Consider the following 19,167-nt stretch of genomic DNA (forward strand, 5'->3'; position numbering starts at 1 on the left):
CATAAATTGAGTTGAACAGAGGAACTGATTTGAAGAAATTGGAGAAACTAGATAATCAAAGTGAATGTTGTGCACTTCAGGATGATCTTTTCAACCCTTCAACTTTGCCTGAAGAAAAATTATAGTAATGCTGTGTTCCTCCTCTTGATTTTGTGGTTTGCAGATTTGTCTTGGTGTGCTTTGATGTACTTTGGCAGCTGTTTTCAGAAAGTGATATGCTTTCTTCTCAGTGAGAATATAGGTAGACCTCACATGGAATTAGATGTACTTCCCTTCAGAAAGCTTGGTATGGCACTGTTTTGTGATTTTTTTTGAAAAAAATATTTGGGGAATTCTCTTATTTGGTATTTTCTACTTGTCCTAGAGATACAGAAAATCTTTTACTGGAAGAAAGCGGAAGAGCTTCTAGCTTCTGTTCTTCAAAAAGGAGCTTTTATCTTATTTCAAGCAATACCAAATTTTAGTTGACTTTATACAAACTGCAGTGAGTGTAGTTTGTGTACTCCAGTGCCAGAGTATTTCACTTTATTTCGCTTCCCCACAACACATGTTCATTTTTCTGTTCTGTCCACTAATTTCAGTTTTTAAACTCTGTAGGTCTTACGGCCGTGCTCCGAAGATGATTCACCTGGAATCCAACTTTGTGCAGTTTAAAGAGGAGCTACTACCCAAAGAGGGGAATAAAGCCCTTTTGACTTTTCCCTTCCTTCATATTTATTGGACAGAATGTTGTGTAAGTACTGAGAAAAACTCAAATTTTAAAAATAAATTGTTCGCATAAGCGTGGAAAGCAAGTGAAAATAACAGACAGCACAAACAGAAAGTCAAAGCAATTAAGTCTGTGTTGCATAAGCATGCATACCTGATATATTGCTGGAAACAAAACTTACCTTGAGCACTTCATTCCAAAAGTAGTATCTTTGTTTGTAATGTTACTTGACACTAAGAGGACAGGCATTTGAATAACCTGTTTCCAGTACTTTGTCACAAAAAGGCTCAGGAACTTACAGTGATACTGGAGTGGCACAAGGCACTTTCTTCGTAACACAGAAATGTGGCCAGGCTAGTTCAGTTATGATCTGTTGTTGCACTCAAATCTAAAGATATGCTCTTTTCCCTTTAGTTCCATCTTCTCTGTGTGTCAGGTACTGGTGGATGTCAGCAGTTTAACTGGGCAAGATTTGGAATGTCTTAATCCTGTTTATCTCCAGTTCACTGCCTTTTGGTTTGCCTCTGTTGTGAATTAATTATCCACTTGAAGGACACAGGCGACATCTGATCTGAGACCAGTCAAAAAGAACAGCCTTAAGAATTATCTGAATATATTTGTGTAACATCAACCCAGAAGCAAAATAATTCCAAACAATGCTTCTGCTTTTTTAAAAAAATATGTATTTATGAAAAAGCTTTTAAACAGGTTGAGATTTGAGCAGTACAGAAGGTGCAAATATCACACTTCTGTTACTATGTGAAAATAAAAGAGTTTGGCTTTGTAATTTCAAACATGTTTTTATTGTAAAGCTCTAGAAGGTGTAAAATAAAGATCTTAAATGATGTTTAAAAATCTTAATTTCAGTCATCTAAAGAATGATAATGTACCAAATATTATATTTGCTGTTAACCAAAATACTGGAAATTAATTACATTAAAAGATTAGAGTTCCACTATGCTTTACCTCATTTGATTTTTTTCAGTAAGTGAACTTACTGTCACCAATTCCATTTGATATGTCTTTCTGTTTGCCTTCTTTTGGAACAAAACTTGCCTTTTGAAATCGTTCAGAATGTTTGTTTGATTTGATGATTCACACTTCTCATCCCAGGACACGGAAGTGTACAAAACCACAGTCAAGGATGACATCACCAAGTGGCAGAACGTTCTCAAAGCTCACAGCTCAGTGGACTGGCTGATTGTGGTGGTTGAGAGTGATGCCAAGAAAAAGAACAAAACCAATATCCTTCCCCGAACCTCTATCGTAGATAAAATAAGGAATGACTTCTGTAACAAGCAAAGTGACAGGTGAGCATTCCTGGGCTTGCAAACATTTTCATCTTTTGACTGGTGTGCTGATTTATAAATTCAGCTCCATATGCAAGACATTTAAAGACTTCCCTTGATATCCAGCGTTCAGACTGGTGGCTCAGTAAGATCTGTGCTTTGAAGGAGGCTGGTACAAAGAATAAAGGGAGAAATTTTATTTTCAGTTCTTCCTGGGTTTTGTGGCAGCTCTGAAATGTGTTTCAAATAGTTTTTGAATATCTCCTCCTGGCTAAGAGAGGTTTAAGGGGAACAGTGTGATGATAATCAGCTTTTAGACCTTCAGGGTTTTTTGTTTGCTTAGGAGCTTGCAAAAATCTTATCAAAGTTACAGGTATTGGGAGTGAGGTTAGTAGGGAATATGAAGCCAGTGGGGCTGATTTTTTGCCATTGTAGTTTCTGGTGGTCACTTAATCACCTTTCCACTCTGAGACAATTGACATGAGTCTAGTTTCTTCAGATGTTTTTATTCTAAGGAAATAGTAATGAATGTATGAAACCGTTTTCACTTTCATTAAAGCCAACAAAACAGGGGTTTCTAACCAGAAATAGTGTTTTATGTGGATGAGAGACTTTCCTGTCTTTGGAGATATCATTAATTTTCTGGATGTTAATAAATTGTGATAGAAAAACTGTGTAAGGAAGATGCTCTGAAAAAGTTTATTTATTTGTGAATCAGTGGGATCTGTTTATTTTCTGAGAAAAGCAGGGGTAGTTTTAGCAAATAGGATGTGTAAAACCATATTGAGATATTTCAAGAATATATTATGGATGATTATTTCAAGTGAGATAAATATATCTATCTATATAGATAGATATATTGATGTAGATATCTAATCAGGATCTTATAGATCCTGATTTGTATTTTTTATAATCTTTACCAGGAGTAGCTATATTTGGTGTTCTGCTGATTTGTATTGCTAGGCAGACTTTTCTGTGCTAATTTATAGGATTTTCTACAGCATTACTTATATTTAAGTAGTTAGAATAATGTATCCATTATTTGCTTCCAAAAAAAAGAAAAGATTTAGAGTACTCATTCTGGGTAAAATACTTAACTCTTCTCATAAACTATATCATGTGAAAAAGTTTTTTAAAAGCTACCAAGCCCCAGCCAAAAAAAACCACCAACCCAAAACCCCAACATAGCTGCCTCCAAACAAACAAACATAACCCTCAACCTTGTTTTTTTTCCTCTGATTAATGTGGAAGAAAAACTAAATATTGTTCACTCTGGATTCATCAGGAATGCACAGTATTCAACTGTGAATTTATATGTGAATTATATGTTTTCCTCCTCAAATTCAGTTTTATCAATCTCTTTACAGATGTGTGGTACTTTCTGACCCTTTGAAAGACTCTTCCCGTTCTCAGGAATCTTGGAATGCCTTCCTGACCAAACTCAGGACATTGCTTCTCATGTCCTTTACCAAAAACTTAGGCAAGTTTGAAGATGACATGAGAACTCTGAGAGAGAAAAGGACTGAGCCAGGATGGAGCTTCTGCGAGTACTTCATGGTCCAGGTAAGAGTCTCTTGATATTGAAGAAAATACTTGAGTCCTAGTTTTAAAAATGATGCTTTTTTGTTGTGGTTGGATTTCTGGTACTTTTAATGTTTTGATCATTCTTTGAGGGCTGAGGTGGGAATTATGGAGACTGGTTTAAAAGCAGGTTTGAGTTACCTTTTAATAAGTTAATGCAGTAATACAGTTTCCCAGTGTTAAAAAAGCAGAATCTCTTCAGGCTTGTCAAAGTTTTATGAAGCTCAATTGGAGCAAACAAATTGCATCTAAAAAGTGTTTTAGTAGTTGATCTTGGATTTGGGGTAAATGTCCCATTACTGTGCATACACACTCTAACTCACAATTGGTATTTAATATGAATGTGGCTGTTTTCTTTGTTCAGATTGTTCTCGGTTATTTATGGAGGTGATGTTTAGAAAAGTGTCTATTTTGAAGTAATCCATATAGAGAGAGCCATGAATTCTATTTTTTATGTAGTTATAAATACAATTTTGTTTTAGCTGATTTAGAGAAAAACAAGAACCTCTTGTTTGATAAAATCAAAGATCTCAATTCCTTTGGAATTTTCTTGTCCCTGTACAGTGCTGATCTCTACTCCACCACATCCTCATGTCTCCTTTGACTGCAGGTGCTATCTTTTGCATAGGATATATCTAATTTTGAGGCCTTTTCTACTTAGCAGTTTGGCTTTGTGTACAAAAAACCCTTTTATGATGTGCTGCAACTGATGCCTTCATGGTGTAAACTGAGAGTAAATCATGAATACTATTATGGGAGATGAGTCTTCAGCATTTATTAATTTATTTATTTAAATTCAAACTTTTAATAGATTTATGACCAATATCTTGTAGTGAATCAGGATCTGGACACACATCAAAATTTACTGGCAGAGCTGTATGAAATTTCTTTTTGTGAACCTCCCTGGGTTGGAAAGAAATCTGCTCCAATGGCAGGTTTTTATTTATGTGTGAAATTAAAATTAGAAAAAAAATAGCTCTGTGGATGAATGGGGATAATACTGTAATAGGCTGTAATACCAGACATGAATAATGTCAATAATTACAAAATAATAGCAAATAATGTTCCCTGTATTGCTTGTGTGCCAAAAGGAAGAGCTGGCCTTTGTCTTTGAGATGCTGCAGCAGTTTGAGGATGCCCTGGTGCAGTATGATGAGCTGGATGCCTTGTTCTCTCAATACGTTGTCAACTTTGGGGCTGGTGGTAAGTGTCTGAAAATGTGAACTAAATGTTGAGTGCAGGGATCCCTGCACTGTGCTGAGCAGTCCTGTGCTTTGGGCAGTCACAGGGAGGCTGCACCAGCCAGTTTGTGCTCTTGTTTTATGCTGTGTGCGAACACAAGTGTCCATCAATTACAGTCTTACCAAAATTTTGTTTCTTGTCTCTGAGTCTTAGAAGCAGCAATTTTTAATGAAAACCTGTGTTTTGCTCTAATGGGATGATTGTTACAGCCAGAACCCTGAGCTGTGAAATGACACAAGTATTGATCTGGCTGAGATACAGCTGCTGTTTTCACAGCTGACTGCTAGGTTTTTCAGTAAAGAGCTTTCTGGAAAAGTGCATTCAGTGTTGCCTCAAATTACACAAGATGTTTGGTAATCACTCCAAAACTTAGTAGAAATAGGTGCTTAATCTGCACTACAGAAGATTTAACTTCATTTTCAAGAAAAATTACTGTGCAAGAAGTATCAAATAGCTTTAAACTGTTTTTATGAGCTAAAGCACATGCTGTTATATAACAGCTTTAATGAGCTATATTTTATGAATCTGGTGAAAATATAGTGCAGGAGTAATTGCAGTGAAACAGATTTGTGCTGACTGAACGCAGTGCAATACCTGGAAGTGGGGGCAGATCCTTGATGGCTGAGTAAGAAATACTTAAGCAGATAAAGCTTGTTTGTTTTGAACTTCAGGTAGGCTTAATTGCTAATAAATAAACTACAGACAGGTTGTCACTATACTGATAACAAATATAGAATTAAGACAAAATGCCTGTGGGAATTGAATGTGAAATTCAGTTATCTTAGCTCGCTGGGGAAGTTCTGGTGGTTTCGTGGTTTGCTTTTTGAAGTTAAGTCATTATCCATGTGATAAACTTGGGAAGGACTAAGGCAGCTCAGATCTCTGGAGGGAGGATGAAGAGGCTTTCCTAGAAAGCAGTGGTTGATTCTTGGATATTAACTTTGTTTATTTAGATGGTGCAAACTGGCTGACATTTTTTTGCCAGCCAGTGAGAAGTTGGAATGGCTTAATTCTGCGGAAACCAATAGACATGGAGAAGAGAGAGCTGATTCAGAACCAAGAGGCGACGCTGCTGGACCTGCGTAGTTACCTGTTCTCTCGGCAGTGCACATTGTTAATCTTCCTGCAGAGGCCATGGGAGGTTTCCCAGCGAGCACTGGAGCTTCTTCACAACTGTGTGCAGGAACTCAAGCTGCTGGAAGTGAGTCAGTGTCATCTATTCCACTATGTGAATCTAATGAGATGTTTCAAATTTAGCTGTTGCTGACCAGCATTCAATAAGCACTGGCTGGGAGTTATCAAAATGATGCTGTAATAACAATTGTGCTGCACATGATTGTGTCATCATGAGGATGTCTTTGGCAAGAAATTTGGAGACATCACATCTGGGAACCAAATCTGTTTAGTTAAAGTGTTTTAGTTTTCACCTGGAAAGTTATTCTCTAAACTGGTAGTTATTTGCCTGCTTTTTTCATGGATTTATTACCAATCTGTTGAACTGTAGTTCCCCTAATTTAAATCTATAGCAGTGTTGTATTGAAGGAAATAAGGCAGAGTGGTTATTATGCTGTTATGCAGGCTAATCCTCTGTAACAAAAAGAAGAGATTATTTCTGAATAATACTTTGTGGCTTACCCATGTCCCCATCCCATGGGTGCTCTGTTAGTTTTATCTGTGCCATTATAACAGCAGCTGCTAACTTTTGTCTGTCTGACATCGTGGTAGTAAGTTCCATCTGTTCATCTGCATTTAAAAACTGCAAATCTGCTTCAGATGCTTTGCTGACACCTTCATGTGTTCTCAAACTAATGTGTATTCCCACAGATAGTATGATTTGTGTGTGCATTTTGTGGTGTTTTGTTTTGTTTTTAATTTCCAAAATGTAGCCTTCTAGACCTCTGAAGGCCCTTCCTACAGTTCCCCTTTTGCTGCACCCAGCATTTGGAGTTTTCCTCTGCCCTGTCTCATTTCTGTTGCTCCTGTCTTGCTGTGGTGGTCTAAACTGAATTCAGTGTCCTGACTGTGAGACAGTGACACTTAATTGTGCATAGCCTGTACTTCCCCCTGTTGTGATCCTTTTTCTTAATGCAGGCAAACCTCTTAACATGGCCACTGAACACACAGCAGAAATCTAAACTACTCTGTTCTTAGGATCCTTGTATTCCTGAAAATTCTTTCAGAATTTAGATCTTAATTATTTCTTCAAGTTCATTGTGCTCATACTTTGGACTTTTCTATCCCATTAGTCATCTAGTTTATTATAGGTTTCAGGACTTTTATGGTCTTTCTAAAAGGAACATTTTTGCATGGGTTATGAACAGGATTTTGAAACACCATTATTGTGTCTATATTCCATGTATTTAGTTATGCTCATCTTTATCTTAATTCTTGAAAAGATTCTAGTATCAGACTCTCTTGTCTTTCTTTGTCTTTCTCTTTTTGTATTTCTTTGTTTGTTTCCATCTCCATTTTTTAATTAATTGTCCATGACAGATGTCTTATCCTTTGATGAATAAGCTTGTTTTTTTGTGAAGGAATCTTAGAGACCAATTTGTCTTTTCCAGGTTTTTAGCATTTCTTCATACTTCCATTTCAGTCTCAATTAGAACCGATGTCTCCTTAGGAAAGTAGCAGTCTATTTACAGAAATTTTTTCCTAACTCTGTTTTCCTTAAGCTGAGTTTTCAGACTTTTGGAATTTTTCCAAGACCTATTAGTCTTCCTTTCCTTCTCTTGCATCTTGATGAATGTATCAAATCTAGTTAATATGTTTTGTGAACTAATATATATAAATTATTCAGGAAGCAGCAAGAGTTGGGCTGTGCTTTGTGTATTCTGAGAGTAAACTCTTCTAAGAGGTTTTGCTGTATACAGTACATTTGCTGAAGTATTTTCTCATCTGAAAATGGTTTATTTCCCAGTTAATTTTACCTGTTCATCTCCAGGTCTCAGTTCCTCCTGGAGCTTTGGATTGCTGGGTGTTTTTGAGTTGCTTGGAAGTCTTACAGAGAATAGAAGGCTGCTGTGATAGGGCTCAAATAGATGCAAATATTTCCCACACAGTTGGCCTGTGGAGCTATGCCACGGAGAAGGTGAGTGAACGATGTGTTGGGGTAGTGGCATTACAATGTTGAAATATAATATTTGTTTCCCTGGAACAGATTTTGTCCTTTTTATTGTAGAATATAATACTGGATTCTGTACATTCTCTTAAATCTGGTCTAGATGAGACATCCATGTTTATATTCACTTTTTCCTTTGTCGTTTGAAGTCTGGGAATTACAAGGATTTGTTCTCTTTTTCTGTCCCCTCCATTCCTCATCATTTGATAATTAATCACTAGTTTGATTAAACTCTAGAATGAGCTCAGTCCACATTGGCTGAGCAGGAGAGCATGTGAATTTCAGATACAGCAGAAAAAATGCCCAGATTTGGATGCATTTACCATTAAAAATGGAGATTACAGCAGTCTGTTTACACAGGTCACTATTTCTCCAGCATGTTGGTACAGCAGTACTGGGCCCCTGCCTTCACTGGAGGCATTACCCTTGGTGTCCTGTGAAAGTGACAAATAATTTCCAGTTTGTCAGTTACCAGCCTTTACCATAAATGTTCTAAAGTGAACTTTTCAGTTTGGTTAAACTGCTTCTCTAACTTTCGAGTTCTTACTCTTTTCCTATGAAAGATGTGATGTTTGAGGTTGCTACTGCTTTCCACAGTTGAAAAACATTTTAGAAAGAAGGTAAACTCCAGAAACTACTGAAATAGTCTCCTGTGGTGTCTGTGGATGTTTTTGAAGACCAACATCTTCTGAAGACTCACCTTTTTGTTTGCATAGCCTGTAGAATATTTGCTATTTATTTTAATCATAGTTTGCTCATGTTTCAGTAGACTTAACAATCCTGTAATTGAGTCTTTGAGGTCCTTGTTTTATTACAAAAGCAGGGAAATGAAATTTCACCTTGAAGAGTTATTGCTAAGATAAAAAAGAGGGAGGTGGAGATCAGAATAAAGGAAGGATAGAATTGTTTAAAATGGCAATTGGTGCATCAGATTCTTCCTATGCTCCTTAGAAGTTTCTATGGAAGATGAGTTACAATGTGAGATGGTAATGTTCTTCCCTTCCATCATTTTTCTAACACAAAGGGTAAAGGGAAGAATTTCAGGATAATGAGTGACAGTAATGTGGAACTGACTGAATGAAGAAATTTAGCAACTAGTGACAAAATTAAGTTTAAAATAAATTAAAAAAAAAAAAGGTTAATATCCATCCCCATTTCATATGTGACAAGCTGAGACCTTTATTCCATTGCAGGCTTAATCAGTAGTTGATTGAGTTTTCTAAGTAAATGAACCAAATGGCCAATAGATAAGAGCTTCTTTAAGACAAAATTCTTCATCTTGAGCCACCAGCTGCTGTCTAGAAGGGGTTTTATGGTAGTTAACTGTATTAATGCTGTTAGCTGTGCTAATCTCTTTCAGGAAGGTTTTCTCCTGAGTACAATACTTCAGGTGAATTTGCAAGCTACCTAATCCCTGTACTGCAGACTTGCCTGCTTTTCTTGATTATGCAGTTTTCAAAAATACAGACACAGCTATTAGAAATAATCTTTGGTCATAACTGCTGAACATCTCAAGCTTTGTTGGTGTTTGTGATGAAAATCAGAAGGATTTACTCAGATTAGGTGTTGTGCATGTAAGGATCTGTGTGTGTAGGAGTGTTCCAATATTTGAGTCAGTAACTTACATGCAATTTAATTCCTTAACAAATTACTTTATATTGTGAGAATAACAGTTAATTTTGGGATCCTGTAAGCAGCATAATATGAAAGCAATGAAAATGGAATGATGTAATAGAGCAAGAGGAGTTTTATATTGATTTTATAGCCTATTAAAAGCAAGCATCTGGCTTCTCTTGTAGTTGAAATCTCTGGGTTACCTGTGTGGACTTGTGTCAGAGAAGGGACCCAATTCAGAAGACCTTAACAGGACTGTGGATCTGTTAGCAGGGCTGGGAGCAGAGCGCCCTGAAACAGGTACTTCCAGGAACGGTGCAATTCCTTCCAATAGCTGACATTGTCTGAAATGCAGAGCACAGAAGTACATCAGTAAGAAGAATTTTCAAGTATCCCTACATATACACACACACATTGATAGAACTTTATCTCTTAAAAGTTCTTTTAATGCCAGTTTAGTTTTTCTAATTACTAATGCATCTCCTTACTGTTGCAAGTTTTTCCATTGGTACTCCACTTCCCAGCATTTAGATGAATGGCCTTGAACAACACTGGATTTTAATTAAGGTCTTAATGCTTTCAGACAAGTATTTAAAATAAAATTACTGGGAAAACAAATGGAGCATACCTTATTGTGTGCAAATGGATAACCTGCACCTGGAACTACAAAGTGATAACAGTTTCTAGTTTTCTCTCCACTTTCTACTGGAGAAAAAGCAGGGATGGGGCATGGGGGGATGCTGTTCTCAGAATGTATTTGTAAGTGACACCTCTTGTCCTGCTTTTTTCCAAAGCCAATGCATCACAGAGCCCTTACAAGAAACTCAAAGAGGCCTTATCATCTGTAGAAGCTTTTGAAAAACACTACTTAGTAAGTATGACTTTTGCTTATTTATAGTAGTTTTGTGTGTTTATACTGTGGATTACATAGGGCCAAAGTTTTCAAACCTGAGAAGATACATTGAGAACATAAATCTGTATTTCCATATTTTGGTCTCAAAGGTTATTTCTTGCACACTGAGTGCAAGGCTGATTTGTTTAACAGCCTGTAGGGGCCCCAAGTTTCAAACATTTGAGTTAACTTTAATATTTACAGTTATGAGCTGGAGGTTATTATCTGTGGGTATGTATACTTAGATATTAAAAAAGCCAATGTCATGGCTGTCACGTTCTGCTATCCCAAATTCAGAATTAACTGACTCTTTCCCAGAAGAATATTGATGTGTGAATTCAGCTTCCCTATAAATGGTTTGGGCTTGCATTTTGCAATGAGTATTGCATGATTAAAGTTATACTGTTGATTTTTTTTAATATATAAACTGTGGGACATCTGTGGATAGCAGGGTTGTATCTGGCATAGATTGATACACAGTGAGGATTCTAATATTGTGCATGTGTATTTCCTGACAGCTCCCCTGCTGAGGAGCCATTGTAATAATTTCAGTTTTTTTGTTTTGCTGGTTTAGTTTTTCAAATAGAAGATTATTAAATTCTTGACTGTCAAAAGATTTTTTGAGGGCTTGGTTTGACAGTTTTTGCTGGGTTTTTAAATTTTTTTTCCTTAAATAATTTTCCTTTAAAATTTCTCATATATACATATGGCCAATAAGATTTTCTGGAAAAAACCTGAAGAAAAATTGAATACTTTTCTTGAAACATGACAACAATGTGATACTCAATTTTACAGAGTTTTATCAAAAGAGAAAAATCTCAAAACATTTTGTCTGAAGATACTGGGTTTCACTTTTGTTCTTCATTTATTTATAGGACTAGCTGTGTAACTGGATCAGAATTAAAATCTTCAGAGTTGCCACCTTCTCCTATTATTCAGTTCCAACTTGCACCTGAAGATCTCTGCTAAGCTTAGCAGTGACTTCCTAAATTTAAGAAACTAAGTGGGATCTGTAGTGTTTGCCAGAGGAATTGCCATTTCTCTTTGTATTTATGACTGCACTTTTATGCAGTGGAAATTCAGTATCAGATACACTCTAAAAGATGGTTTTCTGCGTAGCTGTCATGTAAATATATGCATTTTATGTATACTCATAATAATTCTTGTATTCAGTGGACAAGAACATAGATTAGTTTAAACTTACAGACACACCTAAGATAATTTATTTGCATTTAAAAAAAAATAAAATCTTCTCAGTTTGAAGCCATTCCCCTTTATCCTGTCACGATGTGATGTGTTTTTTATACATTTACACATCTGGCCAGAGATTATTATGGACTTTGGAAAGAAATTGGGTGGTTGAACACAGTGTGTGTGTTGTAACTGCTAATTTAGGTTTGCTGCTGTTATTAAAACTTAGGGCAAGGGGAGGAAAGTGAGCAAGGGTAAGAAGGTGATGCTCGGACACTGGCTGCACTGGAGATTAAGCTTAAAGATGAGGGATAAACTTTAATTTGGGAATGCAAGCAAAATTCTTTTAAGGCACTCTTGTGAAAATAATTATTCTGATTATAACTTAGCATTCACAGATATGGGATATGACCAGCTGCAGGAGGAGTGAAGGTGACCTGTTACAAACTGCTGTGTATTTTGTGCTCAGGGCAAATGTGACTCATTCTGGGCATTTTATTACAGTAACTTAATCACTGGCTATGAGTTTGTGTGAAATAACCATACAGCTGCCAAAAATACATAAAGCTTATAATGGTTTCTTTTCTTTTCTTTTAAACAGGATCTGTCCCATGCCACCATTGAAATGTACACAAATATTGGAAGAATTCGCTCAGCCAAGCTTGTGGGAAAGGACTTGGCAGAGTTTTATATGTAAATGACTCTTTAAAATGTCTTAAATGCATTGCCTTTGAAAAGTTTGAATATTATCCCTGAGGAAGATATGCTGTCATTAAACAGGAATTTTAAAAAGTATTTTTGAAAACTTAAATAAACCCTATTTCAGGCTGTATTTCAGGGAAAAAAAAAAAAAGAAAACTAGAAATCTCTTTTATCAAACTTTAATTCTCACCTCATGATTTTGTACTCTTTCCTTTAACTGTCCTATGTTCTTTAGCTTGATCCTTTCTTCTAGGGAGAAAAGGATCTGAAAGATAACAGTAAGCTTTGAAACATGTCAGAAGCCTCCTTAGGAAGCAGGCTATAGTGAATGCATTTGTTACCTGAGCTACAAATAATAGACTGCATCTATCTAAAAAAAGCCAGAAAACATGTTTTTGGAGAGTAATCCATTTCATATTTGAGGTTATCATTGCAAAGTGGTTGTTTCACTTCCTGTGAAACAGTAATTTTATTCCTGATTTCCAAATATATTTTTTCTTTTTAGCTCTGCTGTTGAAATCCACTGAGAAAACCTCCTGCATTTTTCTGTGTCATTTTGTTTTTCTTATTTAGAAGAATTTGGGAGTCATAAGTGGCTTTTTTTGGAAAATATGCTGGGGCATGCTTCCCACCAATACTCACTTAAGCAGTCTGATCTTCACATTGCAACAGATTCTCCTAAATTAACTTAAATTTTCACCAGAGGGAGTAATGTTATGTTTAAAGACTGCCATGGAACTGCTGTGTGGTGATAAAATTTTCACTGAAGTATTCTTCTGCTTCAAAATTTTTGAGCAAGCAAATTTTTAGCTAACTGTCAGAAGCTTTATGTGGCTTTTGTTTCATTTGTGTAGGTTCCTTCACCTCATTTGCTCTGACTTGGGACAGATCTGCATATGGAGCCTTTCATTGACATGGAATAATGACATTAACTGCAGTTCTACTTGCTTAAGTGAATTGCAACAAAGGAAAGCACATATGTTGATCTGTTACCAGAAAATTAAAATGGTTCACTGCAGTTTGTCCTCTGTTTCCTTGCAGTGTTCCTCCCCCACCGGCACCTTGAGAAAAGATGTAAAGAGTTTTCATGGCTGCAAAGGTTCTTACATTGTCCTGTGCTCATTTTTTCATTTTCCAAGGAGGAAGAAAGGTCCCCAGAAGGCAGAGGTGTATCTTCAAGGAGCACTGAAAACCTACCTTGCTGAGGGCTGGGCACTGCTGGTCACACACACAAGGAAGCAGCTGGCTGAGTGTCAGAAGCAGCTTGGGCAGATTGAAAAGTATCCTCTAACAGGCAGAGCCTGAACAATTGAGACAGGAGGAAATGATGCTTGGGATTATTTTTCTGACATATCTCTAACTTTTATTTAACAGTAGAGATTGTCAGACATGCTGAGTCTAAGCTGAGACAGCTGAGTTATTTGATACCATAGAGTGTATTTTGGGGGTTGTTCTGTTGTGCTGATTTTTTGTTGGTTCATGTGCTTTTAGAACAAGACACACATTCTAAATGTCAGCCTCCTTTGCAAATTCCCACATCACTTTTAAACATTCTTAAATTTTTCTGCTTCACTGCAAGTGCTCATAAGGAACCTGAGCCAGAAATATTGCATTCTTAGCTAAATATTCAAGTGATCATTTATATTCCCAGCACTTAAAACTTTAAAGAATGTCTTACAACTTAGTTATGGTAAGTGATGCTGTAACAACTGGCAGATTCTCAGCCAAGTAAATTGGAATAAAATAGAATACTGAAGATTATTTAATGCTAAATGTTGGCCAGTGTGATGCAAGACACTGTCTTGCACACAAATACACAAATAATGAATTTTTTGTGCTTGTGCATCTTTTTAGATGAGTCAGGATTGCACTGGTTAACAATGGGTCATAGTTTCAGTTGGTCTGCTACAGAAGTATTGAGATTCTGCAATAATCTCAGATGATGGTAAATCTTCCATCGTTTCTTTTCTAGCGGAAAAGTGCAGTGATGATAACAGCAGGTCTTCTCTCTAAAGATCAGAAAGCAGTAATTGAATGTTTTGTTTTCAAATTTCCAGTTGTTGTGGGCTTCTACTTCCTGTTTCCTTAACTTCATTAGTTATCTCCAAACAAGCAGCCTTTTAGCTGGTGATAATCACTTAACAGAAGAGGAACGCAAAAGATTTTGCCAAGAAATACTGGATTTTACCAATCAGCATGCAGAGAACCAAGGTATGTCTGGGTCTTAATACTAAAGGTACTCTAAATCTGGTTGTTCCCTAAAGCTAGGTGGGGAGCCATTTTCTGATTTGGTTTATTATTCTGTATGTAATTTCTGAACTTTTGTTTTCTAAAACATTTATAAATCGACACTAATTAAGAATAGTCAAAGATGAGGGGGTAATTAACATTTTCATCCTGAATAGTGCAAAGTCTTTTTTCTCTTTCAGTTATGTTTTTTTGCTTTAACAGGCCATAATTTATTGTGTGTTGGGTTTTTTCAGTTCCTAACCTATCTTTATCTCTCAGTGCTGGCATGCAAGTGGCAGCTCTGTGATAGTACATCCTGGATTTTGATGTTAGATCTGTGTCCATCCACTTGCAGCTTATTATTTTGTCCATCCCATTTCCTCTCTTTGGTCTTCATGCTGCTTCAGTAACATCTTCTTGTCAGATATTCATCATAATTCAAATTCATATGGAATATTTCCTGTAGATCTGAAGAATACTTATTTTTATTCAGAATTTTTTTATTAATGATTAGATGTACCATAAGTAATATGTTATTTCAGACTTGATTCTTAATTAATTTTAGGTACTGCCTTAGGGTTGTTTTTGGAATGCAGAAAAGAGAATGAAAACCCCTTGCATAGCAGAGCTGCTGGCTCAAGGCACCAGCCTTGATTATTGGTTTCTTAAACTTGTACAAGCTCTGGGAAGTTGGTCAGTTAATGCTGCTGTGTTCTGTAGTAATGAAATGTTCAGCTTCTGCTTGGACAATCTCTCTTAATTCAGTTGTTTCTAATAGCCTGGAAATAGAAATTGTAGTATAAGTAACTGTTGGAAAACATATCTCAACATCTTCTAATTGTCATGTAAGATAAAAAATTGGAATGCATTGATTCCTTGTGAAATGATTCTTTGTTGAAAAGTTGTTCATCCATTTAATTCTAGGGACTGAATTTTTAAGAGAAAAATTTTGCTCATCTTCAGCAGCACTGGAAAATAATATAATCCCTGTTTTTATCTTTCCAGGTCAAAAGGTTATATTGCCTATGCACTCCTTTGCCCAGCTGAAAACTCTGCATTTTGACCCTCCAAATGCTGTTGTCCACGTGGGTGGAAAGTTGTCCATCGAGTTGACTTTGCTAAGCCAAATGCCCATCCCTGTCCAGGTGGACCAGGTTGCCATCCACGTTCACTTCAACATTGAGAAGAACAGCTACAGGAAAACAGCCGAGTGGCTCACCAAGCACAAAACTTCCAATGGTGTCATCAGCTTCCCAAGTGAAATTGCAGGCTTGCCTTTGTCGAGAAACAACCTGCCAGCACTGGAGCTGTGTGAAATGTACGAGAGGAGCCCCTCGGACAACTCCCTGAACACGGCAGGAATCATCTGCAAAAACGCACACATGCTGCTGTGGAGGCAGGAGAGCAGCAGCTCCCTGGACGTGCCCTCGGGGGTCACTTTGGAAGATGGGGCTCACGTGTTGAAGTGCAACAACTTGACTCTGGAGCCAGGGGACAATAAAATAACGTTCAATATTCAGGTATGCTTTTGTAGCTGGGTGACTGTAGCACTCGTGACAGAAGAATTTGAAATAGTGGCTGAGTATTGTGCTGGTGAGTGGTGCCTGTATTGCTTCCTGTTACACTTGGATCATCCATTCCCCTGGCAGCTTTTTCTTGTTCTACACCATCATCTGCCTTGAAAGGATGCTGTTGTGTTTATGCTAAAACATAACTCTCCTACTTAAAATCATTTGAGTCAGCCTTCCTAAACTTATTTTAAACATCTTGACTATTGCTGCCAAAAATTAAACTGATAAATTCATATGCAGTATAATGTACTGCTCATGAAGTCTGCCTGTGCTGTTGAGGTCATTCAGAATAACATCTAAAAGCTTTGAATTCTTCTTCTAGCCCTTCAGTAAGTGTGTGGTTAAATTTGGTTGACAGCCTTTTCTTCTCTGCAGAGGGTGGTAGAATAATTTTTCACTTGAGAGATGTAGTAAACCTCCCTGCAAGCAGTTGAAATCAGCCATAGTATTTGAATTTAGAAGATGTTAGAATTAAAATTGTCCCCATTAGTCATCATCTAACTTACTTAGATATTAGTTACTAGTTCTTTTCGTCTGTGGAATGGCAATACAGTCATTTGAACTGCCTACTGACCTAATTTCTGAGGTTTCTCATCCTTTCAAAGGATTGGGACAGGTTAATGAGATTTGGACCAGAGGCCTAGGTGGCTGGAAATGCCCTGTTATGTAAAATGAATTCACATGTATGTAAAACTGGGTTTCAGATGAAGGAGCATTACTAGAAGAAAGCTGTTAGGGACTGCAATGAGCTGGCATTTGGGGTTAGTGGGATCAGGATGCAATTGGACACTCCAGGAGAAGAGCTGGATGGAAAGCTAGATATAGCTCTGCTTTGCATTTCCCTGGTTCTGCTGTGAATCTGGTGGCCACTGGAGGATAAACAGCATTACTTCTATAACTCTGCTGTTTTTCCAACCTTGCTTTCAAGAGAAGAACTTTGCATGGGAAGACTTCTCAGTGTGAATCCCACAATATAGTTGTTCAAGGCATGATTTACCTGTCCTTAAATGGAAAATCTGAGCATGTTATAATTTTAGCAGTGTATTATTAGATAAAACAATGAAAGCTCTAAATTTGAGCTGCAGTTTTACAAAATATTTATTAAAAATCCATTAGCATTGTAGTAATACACGGTGTCACTTTACTGGATTACACAGCTGGCCAGAGGATAGAAACTGCTGACGGCTCGTTTTCTGAATTTTCTTAAAGTAATGCTTAATTGCACCACTTCTGCAGGGAGAGGAATGACTGTGCTTCTATGACCCAGAGGGAGTATGATCCTTTCTGTAGACCTTACACTGATGATTAGCATTATTTATGCTGACAGCAATCTTCCAATTTTTTCCAAGCCTTAAAAGAGATCAGAAAGCATTGTCTAAATTCTTTAGACCAATATTCCCATCCCTTGTTAAGATTTAAAATATGTGTATATTACATATTATTTGACTCATGCTTTTCTGTTTTTTAGGGCTAAAATGTAGTGACTTTAATGTCAGAATGATTAATACTGAATTTCAGTCTGGATTTGCCATGTAAAGAACTGCATGATGGTTGACTGTTGAGTTGGTACAACTTTTCTCCAGAAGTTGTAGACTTATTTAATTATACCCAGCATTGGTATTTATGTATTACACTTGGAAAATGGCACATGAAGAAAAGAAAACACTTCTCATTACATAGCAGTCCCTAAGACCAAATAGAATCAAGAGTAAATATACTAGAAGGTGTTACAGATTTGCTTTTGTTTTTAATCTTATCGAGAAACATCCAGAATCCCATTACTCAGGGTATGGGAAGAGTTGGAAATTAAATATGTATGTGTTACTTTCTTGTAAACATTGACTCAGGATGTGTGGTGGGGAGTGTATGAAATCAATAGCTGGAGCTGAAAGCTGTGCCTTGTATAAATGCTGCAGGATTTTATAGTTGTTTTTATGAATTAGCCAAATAAGCACAGGTATTGTTTAGGTACTTAATAATGTACCTAAACATTTTTTCATAGATGTTGCACTTTGGGGGTAAATCAAACAACAAACAAGGCTAAACACACCCCAGAGTAACAAACTGACAGTATAACTACTACATTAGTTATCTTGATTATTAGTACTTGTTAATTATAATGTTTTCTCTTGAATCAGACAGCACTCTAGAGCTTCTATCTTAATGGGGCAAAAGGTGCTCCTTTGTGCAAATCGTGTCATTTATTCAGAAAACGGAGTTTTCTGAAATCAGCAGTTTTAATTTACAAACCCAAAGTACCTGATGAGATGGAAACATGCCATTCTTTAGTAGAGGGCTTGTTCTAGAAGTATTTTCTTAAAAAAAACCATTCAAATGTTTTTCTTCCCAGGCCAAAGAACCTGGGACATACACTCTCAGGCAGCTGTGCACTTCAGTGGGAAAGGTGCAGTTTGTCCTTCTTCACATCTACCCCATCGTGCAGTACGATGTGTACTCCCAGGAGCCCCAGCTCAAAGTGGAGCCCATGACTGGTAGGTGCAGTGGCTGTGCTGAAGCTGCTTTGATGATTCCTCTTGTGCTCCTGTGTGTTTCATGGCTTCAGTATTACTCAGTTTGCCTTACTCTGCGTTGTGAGTCTAAAATACAGCCTTGCTTTTCAAATTATCCATCATAATGTCCTGCCAGTGATGAACAACTGAGTCCAGTGCTTGGCTCTGGACACGTAGTGTCACTTTTGAACTTTGATTTGAACATGCAGTGTCACTGAAACACCAGGTGTGATTTGAGCTGCCACACTGATTAGAAGTGAATATTTACATTTGTAATTGAGCAAGCTCCTTATTGGTTGTGATCACAGGCTCAATTAGGCTGGAAAAGACGTCTGGGATTGAGTCCAACCTATGACCAAACACCACCTTGTCACCCACACCATGGCACTGAGTGCCACATCCAGTCTTCCCTTCAAACACCTCCAGGGACAGTGATCACCTCCCTGGGCAGCCCATTACAATGTGTATTCTCCCTAGCTGTGAAGAAATTCCTCCTCACTTAATGCTAGAGTCCCT

At 37.1% G+C, this 19,167-nt stretch overlaps 1 protein-coding gene across 1 annotated transcript in view; it reads left to right on the plus strand.

The window, feature by feature from the left end:
* The window catches only part of TRAPPC10 (trafficking protein particle complex subunit 10), a 38,468-nt gene that overhangs the window by 10,340 nt on the left and 8,961 nt on the right, over positions 1-19,167 (plus strand). Inside the window, exons 3-15 of the mRNA XM_005526516.3 lie at positions 598-733; positions 1,823-2,019; positions 3,366-3,561; positions 4,671-4,782; positions 5,775-6,022; positions 7,766-7,912; positions 9,742-9,856; positions 10,351-10,427; positions 12,241-12,332; positions 13,481-13,621; positions 14,440-14,552; positions 15,576-16,090; positions 18,492-18,633. Coding sequence (XP_005526573.2) covers positions 598-733; positions 1,823-2,019; positions 3,366-3,561; positions 4,671-4,782; positions 5,775-6,022; positions 7,766-7,912; positions 9,742-9,856; positions 10,351-10,427; positions 12,241-12,332; positions 13,481-13,621; positions 14,440-14,552; positions 15,576-16,090; positions 18,492-18,633 — 2,231 coding nt within the window. The remainder of the gene's footprint in view (positions 1-597; positions 734-1,822; positions 2,020-3,365; positions 3,562-4,670; positions 4,783-5,774; positions 6,023-7,765; positions 7,913-9,741; positions 9,857-10,350; positions 10,428-12,240; positions 12,333-13,480; positions 13,622-14,439; positions 14,553-15,575; positions 16,091-18,491; positions 18,634-19,167) is intronic.

The sequence above is a fragment of the Pseudopodoces humilis genome, chromosome 2 (genome assembly GCF_049639895.1).
Source record: "Pseudopodoces humilis isolate 2021_Gansu_Grassland_sample_001 chromosome 2, ASM4963989v1, whole genome shotgun sequence".
Lineage (NCBI taxonomy): Eukaryota > Metazoa > Chordata > Aves > Passeriformes > Paridae > Pseudopodoces > Pseudopodoces humilis.